Source organism: Rhamphochromis sp. 'chilingali' (assembly GCF_963969265.1).
Source record: "Rhamphochromis sp. 'chilingali' genome assembly, chromosome: 20".
NCBI lineage: Eukaryota > Metazoa > Chordata > Actinopteri > Cichliformes > Cichlidae > Rhamphochromis > Rhamphochromis sp. 'chilingali'.
The window spans coordinates 28,577,300-28,602,598 of NC_137947.1; the positions used below are offsets into that span (position 1 = coordinate 28,577,300).

Below are 25,299 nucleotides of genomic sequence, written 5' to 3' on the forward strand. Positions count from 1 at the left end.
CAGCTTAATAGCTGGTGTGTGTTTAGAAATATGTGAAATATACCCAAGCTATCAAAAGTAGTGTTTATATTATGTTGGTGTCTTAAGAAAATGTCCTCACTGGCTGCAAAAAAGGTCAACCCTTAGTTTAGATCATAGGCAGGGTGCATCCTGGACAGGCTCACAGAACCAGCATAAATATTCAAACATGTTTTAAAGTTAATTGAAATCCAACAAATCACAGCTCAAACATCACTCCACTGTAATCGTGTTTTGATTCACATGCAATTTACCAAAAGTAGATGTTGGTCAGCTCGTGTCCCCGGCCTGTTCACGTACTGCAGTTTTAAAGCTGCAGGTGTTTCCATTAAAATGTTCTTCTTTACATTACAGATAATGATTTTGTTCTTTTTAACCCTGCTGCTTTTCCTGACTTTTCCTGATGTCATTAGTCACTCTGAGATGATTAAAACATTACTTCCACCCTGTTGCCTTTTAGACATTATTCATGCATTCTTGCAGCCTTTAGAGGACTTGCATGAAGGAGAGATTTTCATAACAGAAATTTATGCAAAATCATAATGTGCCAGAAACAAGAGTATCCCTTGAGGAACAGTTCTTCACAATGGGTGTATTTACCTTTGATATGGTCCTATTTACCTTTGTTAAACGTTGAGGCTGAAATCATTGAATTTAGCAACTTTGTTACACAGACCAAGATAAATTTGTGAATGCAACAGCGGTGTGTTTGCAAATAAGCCTGTTATTATAAAGATATTGTACTGTTTACATCACAGCTTAATATAGAAATGTTTCACCATATAATAAAAAAACATGTTTAATAAGAGTTCTTAATAATAGTAGTGAAAATATGATAATTTATTGTAGCCTCATGTCTTAGAGGATAAAAGAGAGTCTGCATAAAAGCTGACTTAATAACTAGTTAATGTGATAATATTAATAGTTCTGTGTAATCACTTTAAATATACACAAACTCTTTCTGAGGAAGGAAAATCACCAAGTTCCTGTCAGAAAGAGGAGACTGGAGTGAGAATGCCAGGATCTGCCAGGAGCTTTGACCTCAGATGAACTCTGACAGATGGATTGGTGAAAGTGGATGCTGGGCTCTATCGTGCTCTTAACATCTTTTAATATACATGTGGACAGTGGACACACAAGTAGGCATACATTAACAAATGCTCACATGTGCATGCAATCTCTCTGTGCCTCTCACTTTCCAGCTGGAATGTGTTGTTGGAGTCGAGTGTCACTTGAGCTCTTGGACTGATGAAATTCCCAGACTGACACATCCCTGGGTGTTCCACTGATTTATACTTCTCCCTACCAATGTAAAGATCATCTGGCCTCTGTCAGTGTAAAGCTTCTGACAGGCATCCCACAGCATGACAATCTTTTCTACATGACATCTATATGTTAGTGGTTTCCAACTGATCTGTAGCCATTAAATTTGTCACATATACTGGTCAGTTTAACTCCTATTCCAAACTGTTGGACGACAGCACATTTTGCTTCTGTACAGCTCTACAGTAGCTTTTTCCCCATCTTTTCTCGTGTTTGCTCCCTGTAGATGGCTGCTCTACAGGTAACCCAGGATTTGCTCAAACCTGGAGAACTGCCTTCTCTTATTTTTCACCCTGGTCAATTGAATAACCTTGAAAAAACACTAAAGCTTGATGATTTTTGCATCCCTGGGAGTGTAGAAGCCTCTAAAAAATATCCTAAAGAGTTTGGTAGCTATTCCAACACCTAGTCTTTGGTTTGCTTGATTGTTGGCTTTTTCTATATTCATTATGCTTGATTTTACATTTTTATAACCTTGTAATGGTGTGAGATATTTACATTTATTGGCAATTTTACCTTAATTGGATTTGTTAAATTACAAATGTATTTTTTGTTTGATAAAAATGTTTTTAATATAAAGATATTTCAAGCTCTTAGAAGTAGACGTTTGTTTTGTTTTGGGGTTTTTTTGTTTGTTTTTTGTCAATATTTTAGAATCAATAAATATGACTTCCATTCCAGGTCGCTGTTTCAATACCATATTTAAAGTATGTTCTGAGTAGTCGTTGCCTTTTCACAATAGAGATAATGACGCTGCTCGTACATATAAAAAGTCTGACATGAAGGGGTCTAGTTTCTGTATGAGAAGATTTAAATCAGTTGAAGGCAGGGCAGAAAATCAGCATTGCTGCAGTAAATTAGCCACAGATAGACACTGCAGTTGTTCTCTACTTTACAACCTTTGACCTCAGAGAGATTGGACACCACAGACTGAGACCCCCTACAATGTCGTGTGTGTGTGTGTGTGTGTGTGTGTGTGTGTGTGTGTGTGTGTGCGTGTCTCCTGTGAAAGAACAGTTGGTATGAAGGGCAGTCACCACAGGCCAGGTCACAACCTGAGACAGATGCCATCAGTTGCAGTACATGCATCTATGGACACACATGTCACGCAGACACACGCATAGCTGACAAATTGATGCTTTCCTGACGTGCCTCACATTGCTGATTAACCCAACTCTGTGTGGGTGTGTGTTTGTGTGTGCACGCAGGTTAATCCTCAAGGAGAGTGGTTTGGCACGGTACCTCCACTCGGCGGTGCTGCTGAGTGGCACAATGCTGGTTTTTGGGGGAAACACTCACAATGACACATCTCTGAGCAACGGAGCCAAGTGTTTCTCTGCAGACTTTCTGGCTTATGATATTGGTAAGAACAAGTCACATATAAACAGACACTTTCACATGGGTGGATGCTAGATTTTGAAGCAAATGTTGGTGTGAACACCAGTTTTCTTGTGCACAGCTATTAAAGGTCAGCCACTTGGCAGGTAGGTTGTTCCAGCTAAACACCTCTCCAGAGTTCTCATGTGGATTTAGTCATGCCAGGGTCTTTTGTATCTTCATGTAATCCAAAACTGACTTAATAATGTTAAGATAAGGCGTCTGTGGGTATATTTCACCGTCTCTTCTCACAGGCAGATAAGACAGTGAGATATAGTTTTTGCTGCACTCCTTGTTTTTGAGTTAATTTGTGATAAATTATATGCCTGCCTGATGGTATTAGTTATTATTGATTAATAACTGGAACATCTAAAGGTGCTTTCATTTATTTAATTCTTCCTCTAAGGCTGGAAAATAGGTCCTTTCATTGAGTGATCTGGATGGAATTCACAGAATGTCTTTTCAGATAGATTTCCTATTTTCTGTTAATTTGATATAATACTACTTGGAACCAAAACATTCAGTTTCTACAGTAAACTGTATATAATAGGTGGCTGTAGCGTCTGAGTCTCAAAAGTGAAGCTAATTCAGAAGTACCGTAAACAATAATTTCCCCCCCCACTACCAGCAGGGGGCGACTCCTCTGGTTTCCAAAAAATTGACATGTTTATTTTGTAAATATGGTCCTGTTGTGAGTAAAGCAGAAAGTAGAATATGCTTTAATATAGAGCTCTGCCAAGCCACAAGTGTGCAGTGTGTCTGTTTTCAGAGCCGCTTTTTGTATGTTCAAAAAATTAAGATGATGACAGTCAAAATATTCAAGTCAGAGTTTAAAAACCAAGCTTCAAAATCACCACTGGGTAACAACATGGTGTTTTTATCTCTCTTTTAAAAAATTAATTTCACTTTTTGGGGTTTTCTCTTTGATTTTTTTTTTCTTTTGTCCTTCCACTTCCATCTGTTGCTGTTAAAAGGCCAGATTTGCCTCGTGCCTACTTTTCTACATATAAAATTGCCTGCTGCTTCTAACCATGACTTGTAGTTGACTAAAAGGGGATGCTTTAACCTCACATCTACACTCTGAGTGCTCCTGCTTGCAAGGAAAACATGTTTTTAAATGATGTTCTATATCTTATGTACGATAAGCCTTGGTTTGCTCTCAGTTCTGGTATTATTATAAGCATTCTACATATTTATATTCTGTATTCACAGGTGATATTATCTGCAGGGCAGTTCCATTCACTAGCCACTCATAAGCATAATATTCAACTCATCCTGACCATCAAGCTTTATGTAGTATTTATTTGTTCTTATTAGTCATTTAGAGTGCTTTCTTCTAAAAAGAAACACACATGCATATGGTATTTGGAAGCGATTTCCTGGTGTGAATCCAATTTGTGCAGCAACAGCATGTTGAAATGCCCTTAATAGTACATAGAGGAAGCTGCAACGTTACTGCGCTGTGACAGACCTAAAAACAAGCTAAAAATATTCTTGCAGCCAGAAGAGACAGTAAGAAAGAAACCAAGACTGTGTAAGGTTGCGAACACTGCAGTATAGGTATGGAGTATTGATGATTAAGGATCCCATTATAGGCTAACCAGTTACACCATCAACCAGATGGTATGGGAACATTAACAGCCCTTGACAGGGATAGAGAGAGACAATAATGAAAGGGGCTTCAGGTGAGGAAGATGTAGATTAGTTCTGCTCTTCACAGGAGGAAACAGTGTGCAGTAGATAGATTAACAGAAAGAAGGAGGAAACGATAAAGATGTGCGAATATTTATGCAAAAGGTGCTGAAAAAAATCGAGTGAAAGTGAAACATGAACAGGAAAAAGCAGCATGTTGGTGATGGTGGTTCTTTAACTGTATATTTATCTGCATGTAAGGTCAGCAATGCTTGCCAGTGTCTGTTAGTGGTGAAATAATTGTTTTACTGCAAAAAAAAGTCATTCAGAATAATCGTCTGCCAGTTCTTATACTGATCAGTGTTTCTTTGACTATGTGATCAGGGGTGTGAGTGAGACATTCATGGCATAGAGCCTCGGGTGTGGTGGTTAACCTTGTCAAATCTGATTTCTAATCACATGGCGCTAATAGTGAGAGGCAATGGAGACCCTTTGTTTATTTATTTAAGATACTTTTTAGGTTTTATTATATTCTCGAGGTGCAGAATATGTTAAAAATTTCCGCTTAGCCACAGTTCATCGAACAGATGTCAGTGCAGTATGTTGGGATGTTGCTGGAATTTAAAAGCTCGGAACAAAAGGAGCAGAGCCTTAAAACGTCTAAATGGAAATCATGTAGGGATTATACTTGGGAAAAATATATTGTAGAAAAAAGTTTTATATTTTTAAATATTGTTAGTTAGAATGTTTTTTTTTTTTTTTTTTTTTTTTTTAAATTTACGGTCTGCCAAGAATTGGGAAAACAATTTTATTGAAGCAGCAATTATAGATTGTTTAGGCATCGCTGGGTGAAATGAGCAAGTTTTCATATCAGGGAAAATGAAACATGCTAATGCTTACCTAGCTTTTTTTGTAAGGGTCAGGAGCTTGTTATCTCTGAAAGTTGGTGGCCACATCCACATCACAAATGTTAAATGTAATCAGATTAAATATTTTTTTGAGTGCATTCATAGAATTACATACACCCAGCACTAGACTTGACCAATTATTCATCTATTTCGCCATCTTTATGTAGGTGATGTTGATGCTCTCCTCTTGTTTTCAAAGTTGCTGATCAGGTTTATTATAGTCCTTTGAAACCTGTCAAGTGATGTCATGACCTGTTGTATTGTCACTTTAACTAAAACTTTAGTTTTATCCAGAAATCTCAACCACTGCTTCGACAGCAACTTCTCAAACTAAGATCCACTAAGAAGCTTTTTAGAGTAAGTAAGTAAAATTTATTTATATAGCACATTTCACAGATAAAAATCACAAAGTACTTCACAATAAGATCAGACATACAGGTTAAAATTAATTAAAAACCCATTTGTATAAAAATGTCTTCAGCTGCTTTTTAAAGGAGTCAGTAGAGTCTAGACAGCGTAAAGACAACGGCAGAGAGTTCCACAGCCTAGGTGCCAGTGCCTGAAAAGCCCGATCCCCACGTGTTTTAAACCCAGTACGTGGGACCACCAGTAGCCTCTGACCTGAAGACCTAAGTGCTCAGGATGAAGCATGAGGTTTCAACAGGTCAGAGATATACTGGGGAGCTTCACCGTGCAGAGCTCTAAACAACTAAAATTTTAAAATGAACCCTAAAATTTGCTGGAAACCAATGAAGAGAAGCCAAAACTGGAGTAATGTGTGACTTCTTGTTTGTACCAGTTAAGTCTTGCCGCTGCATTCTGTACAGACTGAAGGCAATCGAGAGCTTATTTGTTGAGATACGTAAAAAGACAGTTACAATAATCCAAACGAGAAGAGATAAAAGCATGAAGAATCATCTCAAGTTCTGCTTTTGACACCAGCAGTCTGAGTTTAGAAATGTTTCTTAAATGATAAAAACAGTTCCGGACAAGTTGTTTAGAGTGTTTCTCAAGAGTTGTTTAGAGTGTTTCTTAGAGTGCTTTCAGCCATGACAGAAGGTCTGCCTATAATGCTAATGTGCTCAGCTATTCCGTGTTTGAGTTGTAGTTGAAAGCTGCAAGTATTTTCTTTTAAATTTATAAAAATGGGCTTTAAAATGCTTTTTTGTACTTGGAAATATCAGCCCACTGTCCAAATCTGTCGTCCTTCCCACTCTCTCTTTCATATTTCTCGTCACTCCTGTAAATTACAGAACAACAGGAAAAAAGCGACTGCTGATATTAGAGTAGCAGGTGTGAGAAGGGTGATGAAATAAAGGAGAATAGTGCTAAAGAAGGAGAGAGGGACGAACACGGAGTGGAAGAGAAATAAAGAGTAAATGAAGTAGGGATTTAGGGAGGGGAATGGAAGCACTGCGGACTTGTGAAAGAGAATTACCTAAAGACATTAAAGGTGTGCCAGGGTGAAGATGATGATAAGCTTGTGAACAAAAGGCAAAATAAAAGGTGATAAACAATCAGGCATGGGTTTACAGAACGTCCCCATCTTAATGAAGGTGAAAGCCAAATGGTTTCAGATACTGTTTTCGCTCCATCAACGCTTGCAATAAATGTGTGAATTTACGTGTCCCTTAACTCTGTGCAAACACCCCTGTCTTCATAAATATCATAATTTATTCATTACTGCTTTTATCACCTGCAACATTTGTCCGTTTTCTAGCTTGAGTTTACCGGAGAGGCAGATAGAAGCTGCATTATAGTTTAGGTGGGAAAATGAAAAACCAAGAGGAAAGATGATGACATGAATGATCATCAGCTGGAGAAAATAATATGTTGCAGTCAAATATTTATTTGTTTTTTAAATATTACTCATGTGTGTAACTTAACTGGGCCTTTGCACATTTTAATCTGGCCCACATGTTGCTTTAGGTTCGTATTCATTTTGCTTCACCAAGGTGTAGCTGTGGCCTGCACAGTGACACTAGGGCCGTGCACCTATCAGCCTAAACAGACGGGCGAACCTCCACAGCACCTGCAATCTAACTAAAGCTTCAGTTGCACAAGGCCGAGACTCCTCCACGAGAACTATGGATGAACACAGCAGTCTACTAGAGGGATGGAAGCTATTACAAGTGGTTTTAACCGGAGCCATGTATACCTATTGTTGACCATTTTCACCTGGACACTAGCAAGCAACTTTCAGCAATCATTCGTCAACCAGTCAAGACCAACCATAGCAATCAATGGTTAGGCTGTGCATAAAAATGTTTACTATAATATTTTGTTTATAATTACAGTTTTGTTAAAACTGCATATGTGTCCTTTGTACAAATGTGACATAAAAGGCATTTTGTACATCAAGCAGTTCTGATGGGGACCAAGAGTTTTTCCAGTGTTATCATTATATTATGCTTGGCTAACTGACTGCTTGAGTTTCCATAGGTAAAAGCTTAAGTATATGCTTGCTGGCTCACTAGACTTTGATCAAAATAGAAAGCAACCAACACTCCTCAGTGTTGTAACTAGAAAAGTGAGCTTTCAAGCTATGATTTTCTCCTAACCATAACCATGTTGTTTTTGCAAACGTTGTGCAAAAACTGAAACTCGAGGCATTTATTCCACCGTTGGAAGTCCCGCTGCCTCTTAAAGGGACTGTTGTTTGGTGTAAGTGAAAACGCGTTGCCCATTATTTCTGTCCACCGAAGTGGAACAACCACCATTAAATCAGGTAATAACTGAGTTCTGGGCTCTGCCCTGCAGATTGTCTACTTGTAATATCTATGGCAGTAATAATAGTTAACAACCATACAACAAGCTGCTAACATTCAAAACCAGTGGTTATGTTTATAACACAGACATGAAATATATGATAATTTCATAAACACTGAACAGTTGGTTTGGTTTGAAGTAAAAAACAAAAACAAAAAACAAAACCGTAAACATCACTATCTGTGATGGGAACACTTTTTGGTTAAGAGTCAGCATTGGATAATTATTTTGGTTAAATGAATAATTAGGTTAAGGTAAAGAATGATTATGTTATTTGTTCTCCGAGGCAGTATAAACAGGTTTCCTGTGTCAAAAAACAACTACACTTCGACCCACACTTTATTGTTCACTAGCTCTTTCTTCTGTGTGTGACAGTAGGTTTTAGTTCAATGGCAGTTTTACGGTTTTGCCCTGAATACAAACACCGGCTGCTCTGGGATTTGCTTAAACAACCAGTGCTGTTTGTTTTCTTGGGAGAACAGTCTGAAGTATACACTGTGTTACAAAAATGTACGACTTGGGGGTCATGACATTCTGAGACAGCTGCAGGCTGTTTTCCAGTGTGGCTCTCTTCTTGCACATTATAGCGGGCTCCCCAGTGTTATGGACTGCATCTTCTGCAATGAAGCCCTTTCAAAGCAAGGATGTCAAGGTTTGGCTAAGAGAACTGGGAGAGCCAAAGTGACCGCTGAGTAAGGGTTCAAATGAGTTTATGGAAAGTTCAAATAATGAACTTTGAGTTGGGTGAGAGCAAGACTAGATTGTTTGTGAGGAATGAGGAGGCAAAAGGAAAACTTGAGCAAAGGTGAACCAGGTGTAGGAAGCCATAAGCCAGCAAGCACATTTAAGGAAACCAGGACCACACAGTGCTGGAGGTTTTAAATTCAGCAATCAGACTAACCACTCACGTAAGGTGGCTTATTAACTCGATAAGTCAGGCCAGGAAAGGGCCAAGAGAGCTGGCATCAGAGCAGCATAATTTACAAAGAAAATAAAACTATCATTTTACAGCAAAAATACAAAAAGGCTAAATATTACAGGTTAAAAGTGACACGGCTGCTACACACAAAGCTAATGCTTGAGAAGAGTTTTGCATGTATAGTATTATTTAGCACAATGTCCTGGCTTCTAATCTGTTTGAAACCAGGACAGATGCTGTGTAAGTTAATAGAAATATCAATTTCACAGTTCTTTCATTAAGACAAAGAACAACCTCACATGAATACAATTCTGTATTCCATTATATTAATATATTGTTTAGATGTGCGTGGGACAATTTTAGCCTTATTCTTTCAACTGCAGCTCCTGCAGCAATAAGCAAAGTGAGTTCTGAACTGTCTGAAAGCATCTTTTAGCCAACAGGAAAAACCAACAAACAGTGAAGTGAACATTTTATAGATGCTCATCAGCAAAAGACAGAGTTCAAACCTGACTGTCTTTAGGATCCTCCAGGTGATGTAAGGAGATAAAACTGACTGTGTGTGTGTGTGTGTGTGTGTGTGGTCAATGACCAAAAATTAAAGGAAAGTTCAAATATAGCAAACAAAACATACACATTAATATATTGATATAAATATTTTAGTTCAACTTATGTATTTTTTAAATTTGTGTTTCGACATATATCTTATTCTTTCTAGTAGAGGTTTATCTGGTTTACGACCTTGATCTTAAATATCTTCTTAGTTTTACAGAATTACTCCATCCCTGTTGTAACCATGTTCCTTGCACAGTACATTATATTTTTTGACACACTGGCAGTTGAAATTTGTTCTTCGTTTGTTTTTTGGGCATTTATTTTTTTTAAGTAAAAAAAACCCTAATGATTCCTTTCACTACAGAGTGTTGTGGTGCCAGGTTTCTCAAGGAATTGATTAATTAAATACCCGAAAGGAAATATCAGCATCAGTTTCTTACAGTCCAGGATGAAGAATTCCAATTAGTGCTGAACAACCGACCAAAACGAAAAGATGTTCAGTTTACTATTGCCTTGGTTTAAGGAAACAAAATAGTTTATGTTTCAGTAGTTGCATTTTTGCTTAATGGGATAATTAGACAAGCTAAAAGCTGCACTAGCATCATATATCGGTGTGGAGTGTGTCGCATGGAATTCCTTTCTTTCCTCACTGTGGTGCAACAGACTCCTCTCACCCAGAGAGGGATTATGTGGAATTAAAGGCCTCCGCTGGGCCAGTGTGGTGACTGTTAACACACTCAGGGTTATGAGGAGCTTAAAAAAAAGAAGAGTTTAAATCTGAGCCAAGAAATGTCTCCTAGCTATAGTTTCCTCCTTCCTGTCTTCATTCTTTCTCTTGCTGCATTCACACTTTTCCTTTAATCCCTGCTAACTTTAGCTAAATCTGTGATTTTTGCCCTCAAGTTAAATTTGAAAATTTTGATTTTTACTTTGTTCTTTGTGATTCCTGTCTTTGGTTTTTAATCATTTACAGATAATGTTACCTTATTAGCTGTTTACTGCTCTATTGGCATCTGCATTTATAAGGGCTGATAAATTAAAATGTATAAAGTGGAGACCATCATCGTGAGTAACCATCATTTTCCGACCAGAAAGCACTTCAACTTAAATGTGTCTGGAAGTCCACAAACATAACAACCAGCTGATCCGAGCATTGTTGGGCAGAACTTAAGCAAGGAATACGCGACAAAACCCCTAAAACAAAACAAACAAGATTATCTTTAAATAGAATTAGCATATAGTCTTTACTAAGACAATATGCTATCTCTTTATTTTTCTTGCATGTTTGAAAAAAGAATCTATTCTATTTTTAACTCACCAGCTTTCATTGTGAGTATTGGTCTTAAAATCCTGTATCAGTGAATTTCTAAGTACAAGAACTTCACGATGAAGGCATTTATGAATCTCCTTATAAATGGAAAGAAGTCAGAAGAAAACGTCTTCTCCTTCTTGTTACGGTGCTGAAGTTACAGTATTCATATTGGCACAACGTGGTGTAGATACAGGAAAGGCCCCTATATCGTTTGTTTACATGTCTGTGGCTCCACCCAAACATGAGGTGATGAAAAACACTTTTAACTGCGACATTAATTCTGCATGTGCACAGACAGGGGAATTTAATAACAAAAAAGGAGAGAGCTGAGCTGCTTAAAGGCTTTTCTTCTTGTTCATGTCAAAGTTTATGCTGTTGAAGTTTCAGAGAGGGCAGCAATCCTCAGACTTAAATAGGACCTTTTATATAAAATTCTACCTCCCTCTTTTTATTGTTAGACTATTCCAGGGTGGCTTTGTGTGAGTCACAGTTCAAAATAATCCTGGTTTATCATTGTTGTTACTGTCCATGTTCCAATCACATAGAACTGAGAGTAAAAAATAAATAAATAAATTTAAAAAAAACAGAAACGGAGCATTTAGAACCTCCTAAGTTTTGGGCTCACTGCCCTTATTTGTATGTATACTGCTTTCAGTGTTCAAAACAGGGCATGTTTAAACATCCTAACAGTATATCGACACAACAAGAAGCACAATATAGCTCTTATACCCTAAGATTGCTGAACCTCTATAAGCAGGCTATCAGGGGCACTCAAAAATCCTCAGACTAGCTACTTTTTTCTCCTCCAAAATGGCACTAAAGGAGGCCGTGCAGAGGTGCTTCCTGCAGTGGAACACAAGTTACTGAGAAACAGTTTTTCTTAAAGTGGCTTCAAGCAGCAGAACAAAAAACATCAGTTGGCTTTGACAATAACATCGTAACTAAAAGCACAGCAGATAATTTATTTGATTCTTGACTTTAAAGAAATACAAATTTGTTTCTGGAAAGTCTGAGAAATGTGTTAATTGCTGTCATTCTGAATAATGCGTCTCGACTGAGCACAATTTGGTCATTTATGGGGGAAACCTTTAGTGTTAAATAGGACATGCTGTGAAAAATACTATACATGTTTAGAGTTACGACAGGGGGTTGCTTGGCTTCGTATCTACGCGTCTTCACAGAAAGTGTTGATCTGCACAAGTTCTTTTCTAAAGCTCTGCCCTCTGTCGCATCTCTTCAGGAGATAATTAATTAGTTCCACCTGTGAAGTCACTTCTCTCCATCCCTTGTTTTGTCTCCATTTGCTCCTCCGTTCCTCCCTGTCTCTGCACTCGCTGCGAGCGGGGGCGTTTGGAGCACTAATTTGTTTTTGTTTTGCCGCGCTAACCTTGGAGGGGTGACATGACGTTATTAGCTTCTCCTGCTCTTCTGCTGCCACACATTAGATTCAGGTAGACATGGAAGGCACTTTTCATTTGAATTTAATTCTCCCCCTTCAGCTCTCCTTCCTCCCCACTCCCATCCTCCCACATCCTCCCTTCCCCTTAACCGTGCCACCCTCACACTTCTAATTAGATTTTGGGGGAAAATGAACTCTGATTAAAAACGCAGTCCTCTCCAACCTGACACACCATAGGCGCACGCCCACGCTCTGTGTGCAACACGCAAACACCTGACACATACACAGATCTCGCTGAAAGGCCTGTGGCAAGCTGAAAGCTTGTTTGGAAGATGTTGGAAGTCGGGATGTATCTGAGGAGCAGACAGTGGCTGCCGTTCAAACCTCCATGTCCTCCTCCTCCTCCCGCCTTTCTCCATCAAGTTCTCCATTAGCACAGATCCGATCAAACTGTCAATCAGCCCGGCCGCACGGCTGCTTCGATCTGGACTCGTGATTTCTCCCTCTGTCCCACCATGCATTATTAACACAGATTTTCTCATATCCTAAGAGGAAATTAAAATCTGTGTGGGTCTGTGTGTGTGTATGACTGTATGTGTGTTGTGGCTGATAAGTATCTGTTGAGCCTGCAGTTCTTGGGTGGACAATTTGACAGCAGTCTCGGGGTGGCTGGTTATGGCTAGAGGATGGGATCAAAAGTCACAGAGGTTGTAATCTTTTTTTCATTTAGAGCTTGTTAGAGAAAGATTTTTAGCTGTGGCTGGAGGTTTGAGGTCAGCTTCATCATCACAATCAGGCTCTTGATTCACATGCACGAATCATAGTTCCACATTACATTTTCTTTATAGAGTAGAGCTTTCAAGCACAAGTTCACTCCTACTTCCAAGGTGCATGGGGAAGCTCTGGATCCTCAAGAAGTAAAATCTCAAAAATGCCACAAGTTGAAATGTGTCATTCAAACAATGAGTAGACAATAAGTCCATCCATCCGTCCTTTTAACAGCATATCCATTTTAGGTACACTGCAAATTATCTGGTGCTTGCCATGATTTAAAATCCTATTTTTAGACAGGCCAGATTATTTGCCTTGTTTTAAAAAAGATTTACTTGTTTCTAAGTCTGGATTTTAGATAATAAACTTAAATTGAGAATAACCATATAATTGTGTCTATATTAGTACAGAAATCCAGAAATGGGAAGAATAACTCTTAAAATAGCCTACATTAGGTCTCTCACCAGATGTCTCTCAAAATATCACTTGTTTCAAGATAGAGTGACAAACTCAATTTGCTTGATTTAGGAAATTCACACAAGGCACCTGTGGAAAATATGATTTATTCAAAATCATGTCTGACTTCAAAGTTGTACATATAAAGGAAAAAAATTAACCACAATTTATGATACAAATCACATTTCAAAGACAGCTGTTTGTCACAGCATGCCAGCATTATGTGGTACAACATTGACATTGGTTTAGGGAACATTTAATGACTGTCAACTTATATCATCACAAACTACACTAAGCCAATACTTGGTGCAACCCTAATCTTAAGGGTGATTTCTATGGGAAATAATATCAGAAAGACTGTATTTGATTGGCACAAACACACTGTCCCTAAAACTAATAGAAAAGTATGAAGTATAATCAATGAGCTCATGGGCTAATTCTGTAGCTTGAGCAACAATGGGCACAGTTACTTCATATGCCAATAAGTCTTCATTTAAATTCAAGCGTTGGTACTCAAAAGCAATAAAAGATGAGTCAATCAAAAAGATATCCTTTATCAGTCCAAACACAGGGAAAGTGCCATCCACGTCTGCAATAATCATGGACTTCCCAGCAATGTATTTATTGCCATTTAGAACATACCATTTCACTGAGACAACAGACTGCATGACATCTATTCCAAAAAATTCTTTAATTTTTTTCCTAACATATTCATTATTTTTAGCTGATACTGGCCCGAATTCCTTTTCTTTCGCAAAAATAGGATGTTCAGTGCCTATTTCATTTTGACAACACTCAAGAAATTGATTGTGGTTTGCAAGGGATTTACAAATATTTTTAAAATTTAACTTAGAAGCCCACTGTTTAAAATAGGAGTGCTTTGCCTCAAAGCGCATGCACATACTCCTTATTAAAGGTCCAAGGGATAAGATTTGACTGGGAAGATGCTGAACTGAACTGATACAGGTGTTCTTCAATCATACTTCTCAGTTGCAATACAGTTTGTAAAGAAATAATGGGAGCAAGAACTATTTGAATTATCATAATTAACTTTCTAATAAATACAACATACTCACTCTCCACACCATACAAAAGAAAAAGTAATATTTTTAAAAGAATTAGCATCTGTCCACAAGACTGTTTCAATTTGTTGTCGTTAGCCGCTAAAGTGCCAAAGCTAATAGGACATGGTTTATCCCGTATTTCAAGAGGTGAGTAAGGAAAATTTTGAATGTCTGAATTAAACTTGTCTAATTCCAATTGTCCTGAGAGAATTAGGTGTTTTAATACAAATTTAACTTCCATTGATGCAACACCTTCAAAAATAACATGCATTATGTCCTGTGGAGTTTGTTTGATCAGGTCAAATGCAGGAACATCAACTAGTCTGCTTCTTCTATTAATTCCATAAGTAGTTTTGAGGGACGCTTTCAATAAATCTGTGCTTGCTTTATCTATTTCAAAACACTGCCTCATATGTTTCTCCAGAGTTCTGTGAACAAACTTCTTCTCCTCAAAAACACTTTGCATATCATCAAAGTTGCATTCACAGTGTCTACATTTGCTATAAGCAAAACCAATCCCTTCTTTAAAGCCAGCAATCTCATGCTGGGCTAGCGTGTCTCCGCAAATGGCTATAACAGCACCAAACAATTCAATTTCACCATTTGACATTTTAATCCTTACACCATTGTAAAGCAGTGATAGATCTTGAAGTATTCTTTTCAGTACAACATCAATACCCCACTGAGAAATGTCATTTGCTTTAGCAATAGCAAGAAGTCGTATTGCAGCTAACTTTGACCTAAATTTTGGATCAATATTTCCTAAAGTATAATAAAACATGACCAATTTGTTTGCAGAAGCATGGGACCCTAAGGGGTTACATATTTCAATTTCATCTGTGTACAGTATTAATTGCAATGCATTTGGCCTCTGAGAAAACAAGGGGTGAGATGTAAAGAGGGACCCGTCTCTAAAATCATAGAAGAATCCCTCTCTGCTTCTTTGTGGTGCAGTGTTCAACATGGTAAAGATTCTCTCATTAGTCATTAACTGCTTTAGACTTTCAATTAATGGTACATAGTAAAAACTTTTGTTCCTTAAAGACATGACCCTTGAAAGACCTTGCTTTACCCAACATATCTTCTGGGATACTACTACTTCCTCTGCGTTGACTGGACAGAACATTTCCCCTATGGCTCTACTCTGTCCATATGCAATGGTGGAGAAAGGATCCATGAATTTATCAAATGTAGCCAAAGCCTCATCTTGAAGCTGAGTGGTTCCCTCGGCATTATCTTCAAACACTGTCTTCATTCTTTCCTTGAGCGTATCCAAAAGAACAGCCTGATACTGTTGCACTCCTGAGATGATATGTTTGACCGTTCTCTGTGAAAACATTTGAAATAAAAGTAACTTATTCTGCATTTATATAAAATAATAATAATTCTGAATTCCATTATGAACAAGTAAGACATTGATTGCCTTATGTAATGTATTGATCCATTAAGACTATAACATACCTGTGATAAGTGGCACTGTTCTTGAACACAGATAGCAAAAGCTGCAGCAGATCTGGTAATATCATGTCTGGTAAAGGATGTTGTAGCAACAGCTTCTTCCTTTAGAGCAGAAAAACAAAGTTTCTCCAAACTCCTGGCCAATTATAGAAATTCTTACATAACAGGTATAATCAGTTACACCTAATGATTGGTCCATTAAAAAACAAAGTGCATGACAGTGACTAGTGTTACAGTTGTGAATATTCAATATAATATAAGATAATATAATATTCATTCTTTGGAATAAAGAAAAAAGAAATGGAAAAGAAATCAAAGACAAAGAAACAATAAAAAAGGGGTTGTCCATTGTTTTGATGAGGCTAGGGATTGGATTCATGAGAATGAGATTTTATCTTTTTAAATAATGAATTTTTGTTTGCACTTAGATATTAGTTTCTTTACATGTTTGTTGTATTTATTAAATTATTTATGTATTTTTAAATCACGTAATTTAGATTTGCACTCAGAATTTATGTTAGTATTAGTATATGGATATATTTTATTGTATGCATTTATTAATTTATTTAATTTTCAAAAAAATCATTCTTATCCATGTTTTGGCAGTATTTCTGGCCAACAGATTTTTTTTACAGTGCTTCCAAATACTCTGTGTCTTACCTGAAACCGTATTCACCACTTATAATTCCTACGAGATACCCAAATTGCTGCCACATTGAACGATTTAAACGCCCTGAGAGTGTCTTTGATGCAAACTTCACCAGGAGACATGCCAGCCGCAGAGTGTGTGCCTTCTCCGGCTGCAGCATAGCCTGTACTATCTACACTGAACTGCTATTCTGTTTATTTATTTTTTATTTCATCCTGCAGGATGAAATTGTGATTTAAAATCCAACCATAGTGGAAATCGCTTGTAACAGTTTGAAGAACAATATCTAGCGGTATAATATCGCGAGATCTCGTTAAATTTCTCTTGACTAAAAATGGAGAAAAGGATTAATAGTAATATAGGACCAAATACGAGGAGTTAGACATAGCTAAATTTGTCATCAGAAGCCACACTACATTTTATTTAGTTTAACACTTACCGTGATCGGGCTGTCAACAACCTGAGGCTCCTGCACTTCAGCCAAAGATCCACTAGTTGATATTTCCACGGTGCTGGTTGTTGTTGCAGTACTACAGTTGGCAAAGACTGAAACACCAAAATTTTCCGATCCTAAAGAGTGGGATGTTGGGGGGATCCTCCATCCTCTTGGTGGGCTTCCATTCGTCAAATACAGAGGGTGCGTCCGTTTAATGTGGCGAAAGAATGAGTTAAAAACTCTGAAATCTTGTTCACAGCCATCTATTCCACAGTAAACCCAAAAATCCTGCCTTCGACCATGAGCTGCATTTATGTGGCTAAGGAGCACCTTCAGAGTTAAAGAAACAAAGATAAAACAGATCATACATCTCCAGAGCGCCATGGTGAACTGTTTTCGCGCAGTAGCAATGCAGCTTTACTTTACCGCTCTCCACTGAAGGCCACAGATGAGAGTGTGGGACCATGGGAAAGGTAGGCAATTTTTAAAATATATGTATCCTTAATTATCCAATTTTTCAGGTTTAAATTACATCAGTTATATTTATTTTTAGGCAATAAGTGTTTAAGACTGAATTTATATTTTTATTTTCTTTTTTTTTACTTAAAAAAAATTAAATATAAATAATTTTCTGCATGCGCATTCTCAGTTCCTGTCGTGACGTTACTTTCACGCGGGACAAACTCTTTTCCCCTGCTTTGTTAACCATCAGGACCGTTAGGAAGATCAAAATTATTTATCTAAACAAAGTGAACAGTAATTTAAGGTTGGTAACATTAAGTTGATTTGAAAAATACTATGGTACAACGGTGTTATTAAGATAAAGTCGTGTTTTGTGAGGGCTGCTGCTAGTTAGCAATCTAGCTAATGTGTTAACTTTAGCTAAATGATCTTATTTAAGCTGTAGGATATTTCCAGGCACTGTGAGTGGAGGCTTTGGAACGAACTAGAGAACTGCTGTCACGGCATGGACAAGTTTGACGATGCCATACTGTCTGTGTTGCAGGGTAAGTCTTATTTTTCAGTTATTTTGGTACGTTAGCTAAGCAGCCTTAGCATCTGTTAGCATCATTTCTGAAACTTGGAGCTAGGATTGCACTCTACTCTGACCTTTATCCACATTATAGCCTTGAGCTGTCTTTGCCTAAATAGACTTGGAACATCATTCTTGAAGACACCCAAAAATAGTTTTATTGCATTCCCAAATATTTGATAAACTGTTTTAAGTTTGAAATTTTATCCTGTTAATATTACTTATTGCTAAAATACATTTATTGACAAAAAATGACCTCGACATGTAATAAGCCACGCCCAGGAAAAGAGAAATAAATATCACTTTTGAAGTTGTTTTTCTCTTTTACAGCTGCGAATATTGATGAGGAAACTTTGAGAAGCTTTACCCGGGATGACCTAAAGGATCTTTTTCCGGGCCATGAAAATTTCTTCCGTAGAAAGAAGATTTGGGATTTTATCAGCCAAAAGGTAAACACATTATACCACTAAGAAGATGATTACTGTCCATATTGTCTAGCATTAATTTGCCTAATTGTGTATTTTTGTTTATATCCCACAACTGTTATAGTTTAAGAGTACTGACCAAGATGCCAACACTTTCCATCGAAGCGAGAGTAACCCCTTCGGCTTTGATGTGTCACAATGTCAGCCTCAAACTTCCACTCCCATTTCCTACACTGCTGACAAAAAAATGAAAATGCCAGACCCACCAGAGTATGTGGTGTATACAGATTCAGAGTTGGACATGGTGCGCAGTCAGTACTTTGCATTGCTCCACAGTGGAAAGGAAAAGGACTGCAGGATGTCGAAGGAGCTCTGTTGCAGACTTGTAAGGAACACAGTCACCAGCATGGTTGCAATCCTCCGTGCTAGTCCCATGGGGAAAGAAGTAACATACCCCTCCAAACTCGAAATGAGAGCAATGTCACAGAAGATTGTCGACTATTACCCCATGTTACGTGATGCTGACACACACATGCCATACGTAAGTCATTCTTTACCCACTACAATATCTAAAATTGAGTGAGATAAAAAAAGGATGTACAAATATATATTATTTTACCACAGCTGACCATCTACACCAAACTGTACAAACGACTCCAAAATATGAAGTCTCCAAGGAAGAGGCAGGGCTCCATGCCGCAACGAGGCAGGCCCAGGAAGACTCTTTTCAGCTCAGATGACACAGACAATGGGACTGAAGGTGACCTAAGTGGTGAAGCAAGTGGTTCAAGTGACTATACCACACTTCTTGAGAGCAATGATGACCTCAGCGAGGATAACTCAAATGCAGGTGTGTACTTTGGTCTGCTGTACTAATGACTTTTGGACATCTAAAACTTCAAAGAGACCACCTGCCCTCAGTTTTCTGTTCAGAGTGCATCACAAGATTTATACAGTGTTGAGTATTTTCCTTAACTTTCTAGCTATTCCCTGTTATTACATTCTGTTCATCTTCTGTTTTTTCCTCAGAGAAAGAATCCCAATTGCCGCTACCCTCCACTGTACCAACTACGTCAAACAATACTACGCTGGCTTTACCACTATTATCCAAGTCAGCCTCATGCTCTGCACCCAGGTCTGATATAGGTCCTTCAACTGCACCTCCAGATGATGTTGTTGGTAAGTCCACCATCACCCTTATCTACCTCTCAGTCTGACTGTGGTTCCTCTTACAGCTCTTTCCAAAATATGGTTGCAGCAATGAACCCCGTTCTAAGTGTTTATTCCATAAATCATAGTGGTTTGGCATTAACTCGAGTAGGTGTGTAAAATCAACATATGATAGATCCCTCATTCCAGTTTGCCAGTTAGCCATAGTAAGTATTTTACCACTTTGTGTTGTAATGGGTGTTACTCAGTGCTGATTATTTACACATGTAAATCCTCATGCTGGTCACATCTATCATGCCTTATCACAGTGTTTCTGTCATAGATCAAATTACCTAAAAGATTTTTATCCATCAGCTCATAATCACTGTTCACACTGATGTGAACGATATACACAGTAAACAACCTTTACCTTATTTTCACCACAGTTTTATTCACGGGCATCTTAAACTGTCGTTTTAATATTTGATTCTGTTCAAACTAACAATTAACATAAATCCATGATCATTATAAGAAAAGGACACAAAGGGAAATGATCAGGACATATAGGGTCAGTTCATTACTCAAACATATTTAACCTAAACATTAATTCTCATAAATATTATACTTAAAAACAACCATGCAACCTTACTAGAAATGACTGATTAGAAAAATCTGAATTTAGTCTAGTTACACCATGTCTTACAATTGCTCTTTGCTTTCCCTAGCAGACCATGACAGCCTGAAGATGCAGGCAAGACATTACAAAACCTTGAGCAACATGTACAGGAAACCCAATGCAAAACCCAACCAAAGTGACGTTGCTCAAATTTTGGACCTGGAGTTTGAGGCCAGACGAGCTTTTATTGACGCAGATGTTACAAGGGAAGAAGACAGGCCTAGAAAAATATTTGAAGCATACCCGTGCTTCAAAGACATACGAAATGTAAGTTCAACTACCTTCAGTTAAATTCCTTGCTTTCTCTGGATAGGTTTAGTTAGTTCTTGACTAACTGAGCACAACTTTGTCATAGGTGATGGATGAACTGCGTCGCATCATTGGTGGCTCCAACTGCAAATACATAGATCAAATGAAGGGTCGATGGGCAGAGTTTTGTTCGAAGGTGCAGTTCTATGGCATTTGGAAGAAGGTCCTGAAACCTCCTCTCCCCTTGGATGTACGTGGAGGTAAGTGGCCTTTTCATACATTAAATCCACACATCAGATATGTTCGGATTGCTTTGTTGAGATACTTTTCTCCGTTCACAGTGGATTTTACTGTCACTCTCTTCAATGCACTTCCATCTCTTTTTCCTTCAAAAACTACACCACCAAAGCGGCTGGGAAGTGCCAGTGAGGCTCTCCTTCATATCCTCAAGGTGCGAACAGCTGCAATACCAGCCACTGTAACTTGTACTCCATTTACTTGTATTGTTATTATTAATATTATTATTTTGCTTTTCCTGCTTAATAAGAGTGGGTTGAAGTTCAATTCAGCAGGGATTAAATTACTCCTTATTCAGGATTTCTTAATTGTTATTCAAAACCTACTCCAGAGAGGCAGCACAGAGCAAAAGCACATTGCAGTTAGGATACAAGTAGAAGCAGTAAAATGATATATTTAAAAAGGCCTTCAAAAACTAGAATATGTAACAAAGTTAAAAGAAATAGTTTTAAAAAACAAATGAGAAAAAAAGCACAAATAGACATGATAAAAATGCTGCAAACTAGAGAAAATTCATGCTCAGAATTAATACACAGCAAAATCTCCAGTGTTAAATTAACACCTTTGACAGTGTTATATGTTTAAAAGTAACCTAGTCAGTTTTGAAGATTAACAAAGACTAACACTGAGCGGTGCTGATTTTCTAACACTGGAAAATAAATCAAAATGTTAGAAATATTCCAGTGTTAGAAAATCAGCACTGCTCAGTGTTAGTCTTTGTTAATCTTCAAAACTGACTAGGTTACTTTTAAACATATAACACTGTCAAAGTGTTAATTTAACACTCAACAGTGTTGTATTTAACACTCAGAGGAGTGGACCCATATAGACACTCTCCAGTGTTAATTTAACACTGGAGATTTTGCTGTGTACATTTCCAAAATTTCATATTTATGTAAGTCAGATATTTTACATTTATTTCTTCTATTCCAACAGTAAATCAGTTGGAGCATTCTAAACTCTTGATATTGCTTTTTGTGTCTTAAGCTGTTTGGATGCACAGCAACCCTTTCATTTAAAATCTTGAAGAATTTGTCCTTTTTTTGTGCTTTTCTAGCCGGGTGAAGATGCAATGCTATACCTGGAGAAGCGGCCTCTCTCCTCCCCAGTGCTGCTTTTTGATGGAACAACCAGCATTGTTGCTGTAGGAAACATACCAGTGACCACTCTCCCCTTGGAGGATTTCTGGGAAGGAATGTTGGTGTTGATGGCATATTACTACACCTTGCACTTAACATACCCAAAATGTGTTGCAACGGTCCTCTCTGTCATACAAACTGAGGTAATAACTGATGCCATCCATGATCAAGATGCCACTAGTGCATATAAGAAAGCAATAGCTGAGTGGAAGTCGTTCTTTGAAAAATAGGTGAATACCAAGCAGGATTTTATCAGGTCATTTGCAGTTTGTTTAGTTTTGTAGTACGTTTGTACAACTTTGTTCCTAATTTGCCTAGCAATGTCCTGAGAAACGGCTGTACTTATAATGCTTTACAAATGAAAGTTGTTGTTTTTTTTTCTTAGTGACACTTTACCTGAGGCATGTAAAGTTTTAAGTCAGTAATGCCATTATTTACAACATTGTGAGACTATGTGACTGTCACAAAAGTTTAAGGCCAAAAATGTAATTTCTTTTCTCTGTTTAGGCCTTTTAAAGGGTTGATTTAGACTTTTAGGGATTGTGCAGCAGCCCTATATTGTTTAAAAAAAGAATTTTGTTCTCATGAGAGAAATAAATGTTGACATATATCACTCCTGTCCTGGTTGTGATTTCAGTAGAAGCCAAGGAGTATTCTAGGAAAAAGGTCTGTTTTAAGGTTTTTTTGCCTGGATTTAATATTGATTCAGCTCTATTTTAAGATAAGCCAACCTGAATCAAGAAACAAATTAATCATACTTCACTAATATTGAGTAGTTTTTCATAGTATTAGAACTATTTTTCTCGTTGCAGTGCATTCATTTGCTGCAAGTAAGAATTCAAAACATAAAAAAAGACTGTAATTTAGCATATTTAACTTACTTTTGGGACTTGATATAAAGTAATTTTATCTTAAATTGAGCTTTTTAAAGCTTATTTTAACCCTCTTCAATTCTCAAATGTGTTCTTTTATTTCTGGATTAAAAAATCTTATTTCAAGATTTCTTATTAAGTAAAATAAACTTGCTGCATGGACAGATAATTTCACTTGTTTTCAGTGCTTTTTGTATCAAATGTAGTATTTTTTTCCTAAATATAGACTAGCCATTTTTGCAGTGTACCATTCCCAGCCTCGTCAGGGTTTCCCAAATTAATGAGAACTTGTCATAAAGAAAGGTCTAGATTCAGTCAAACTGGAAGACACAGGAAAGGGAAAATGATGGGACACAAAATGGAAAAATGAGAATACTTTTTTTTTCCCTAGAGGCATTTACATTCAGAGTTGCTAATTCCTTTTAATAATTTTTTTGTCCACTTAGGATTTAGTAGAATTAGTACCTCAGATTTTATTGCTTCGCTTATGTTAGAAAATCCATCTTTTGTCCATGTAGTTGTTACTATCCATTCCCTTAGAGGTGGAGTCACAACGTTGAGTCACCTACAAAAAAAAAAAGAGAAGAAAACTTTAAAGCGTTCAATCAGAAATCTGTCCTCTCACAGAGATGCAAATCTGCTTGTTTACTGTTTTCTATCTTTCTATTGGAACACAGATTGCAAACAGCTGGGACATTTCGGTCAACAAAAGCGAGAACTCCACAAAACAACAAAACCGTATTATTTTTTATTATATATTTCTGATGCTGTTGGTTATTAGTTTGCTTATTTTAGCAGTTATGTGTCTTGCAGACTGTTTCATGTGGTAGATTCTCTAAATCACATGAAACATACAGCAGGTCTCCGAGGGTGTTTATTGGCTTCACAAGAACTGCAAGGCTTATTAATTATTAATAATTATATTATAAAGTGAACATAAAAAAAACACACGGAAATATTAACGTAGGAAGCTGTTGACATTTTGTCATAATTGTCTTGCAGATTAATTAAAAATAGCGCTGGCTTTAATAATAACCTGCTTATTTAAAAGATATGGGCCCGTTCTCTTTTTAACCGCTCTCTCACTGACTTCAGTAACAGTAAATCAGTCCAGAGAAAATAACAAACCAAGCGCACCTTGGTATATTCAGTACTAACAACATGATTTATTAACTCTGATGCACAAATTCAAGTGAAGTTTTGGTTGTAATGATTAATTCTGGAGCAAAACAAGTGAATAAAATATCGAAGATAAACGTCAGCTGCTTTATTCTGCAGCCAGCACAACTTGGAAAGTTCTCAAGGAAACAAACTCCTGCCTCACTGCTGATTCCCTGTAGTGCCTAAGCTTATTTCGGTGCTCAGAGTGCCAAGTGCCACAAGTGAAAAATATTTAAACTTTTAGCACCACGTGTGACTCAGGCTTTAGATGGATGTTAGATGCCATATAGTTGTGCACACCTGGATCCCACACTGAGTGATGATTACCCAGGTAGAGGTGCCAATTTGATTCAGGTCCTTGCAGGTTATATTAAACATGAGCTGACAAACAGCTGTGTGTGTGTGCAAAGCTCTAGAAATAGATGCTACAAGGATAAATCTCCACACTGGAGTAAAAATGTCTAGTGTTAATAGCAGCTGTCTTATAAATTATTTGCCCTTCTTTTGTGCATTCTTAATAAACTTTTGGTATTCTGCTTCTCATTGTTTAAACCCTAAGTTTTATTTATTCATAAATATTATTCATCAGTCTTTTTGTCAAACAATATTAAATAATAATTCCATTTACATGGTTCTTTTGCAAAGTGCTTTGACAGACTAGCAAAGCCGAATCCAGAATTTCAACAGAAAGCTGGAAATTAGAGCTTCCTGTTTAAAAGCAGTTAAAGAAAAAGACTGCACAAAAATGTAATGACATCACATAATAGTGAGTTTGTAAAAATGTGTTTTTAGAAGTGATTTGAAGGAGGTCGCAGATTATCTCCTCAGGGAGGTCGTTTCAAAGCCCACAACTTACTCGCTTTAGTGATTTTTGAGTTTCTCGAGCAAAAAGACTTGAGAAATCTTGCTGTGGGAGGTTAAAAATCGGTTAAAACTTAACCTATTTAAAAAAAAAAAACCTGAGTTAAATACCTACAAACCGGTGCTGTTTAATTTAGCCGCACAATCACCGTTCTTCAGAGCTGCCTGATTACATCAGCATCACTCTTCTTGTCGTGTTAATACGAATGACCTTTAACCCCTGCTAGTTATGAACCCATTGCTCTTGGCGTTGATTAGAATAACCTCTTTTTGTCTGTCCCGTCACTGCGTCCTCTGTGGCATCCCTCGCTCTTAAACAAGCGCTCCCAATTAGCACAGCGCTTAACGAGGTCGTTAGCAACCTGGTGTCCTCAACTCTACCAGCGTTCTG

At 37.5% G+C, this 25,299-nt stretch overlaps 3 protein-coding genes across 3 annotated transcripts in view; 2 read left to right on the top strand and 1 right to left on the bottom strand.

Annotated features, from left to right (window-relative positions):
* The window catches only part of atrnl1a (attractin-like 1a), a 341,974-nt gene that overhangs the window by 60,459 nt on the left and 256,216 nt on the right, over positions 1 to 25,299 (top strand). The window contains exon 11 of the mRNA XM_080869803.1: positions 2,550 to 2,704. Coding sequence (XP_080725929.1) covers positions 2,550 to 2,704 — 155 coding nt within the window. The remainder of the gene's footprint in view (positions 1 to 2,549; positions 2,705 to 25,299) is intronic.
* LOC308388761 (uncharacterized protein) lies at positions 11,575 to 17,908 on the bottom strand (the record flags this gene model as incomplete). The annotated part of the gene is made up of 4 exons (XM_080869657.1): positions 17,050 to 17,908; positions 15,965 to 16,063; positions 14,944 to 15,830; positions 11,575 to 11,656 (listed from the first exon to the last, which is right to left on the bottom strand). Exons 1-4 carry the CDS (start codon positions 17,428 to 17,430, stop codon positions 11,575 to 11,577), a joined length of 1,449 nt encoding a protein of 482 aa, XP_080725783.1. The 5' UTR covers positions 17,431 to 17,908.
* Positions 17,682 to 22,764, top strand: LOC308388849 (uncharacterized protein; the record flags this gene model as incomplete). Its single annotated transcript, XM_080869804.1, has 10 exons — positions 17,682 to 17,812; positions 17,965 to 18,053; positions 18,410 to 18,528; positions 18,629 to 19,045; positions 19,129 to 19,354; positions 19,534 to 19,683; positions 20,379 to 20,596; positions 20,685 to 20,838; positions 20,920 to 21,029; positions 21,933 to 22,764. 10 exons carry the CDS (start codon positions 17,682 to 17,684, stop codon positions 22,242 to 22,244), a joined length of 1,926 nt encoding a protein of 641 aa, XP_080725930.1. The 3' UTR covers positions 22,245 to 22,764.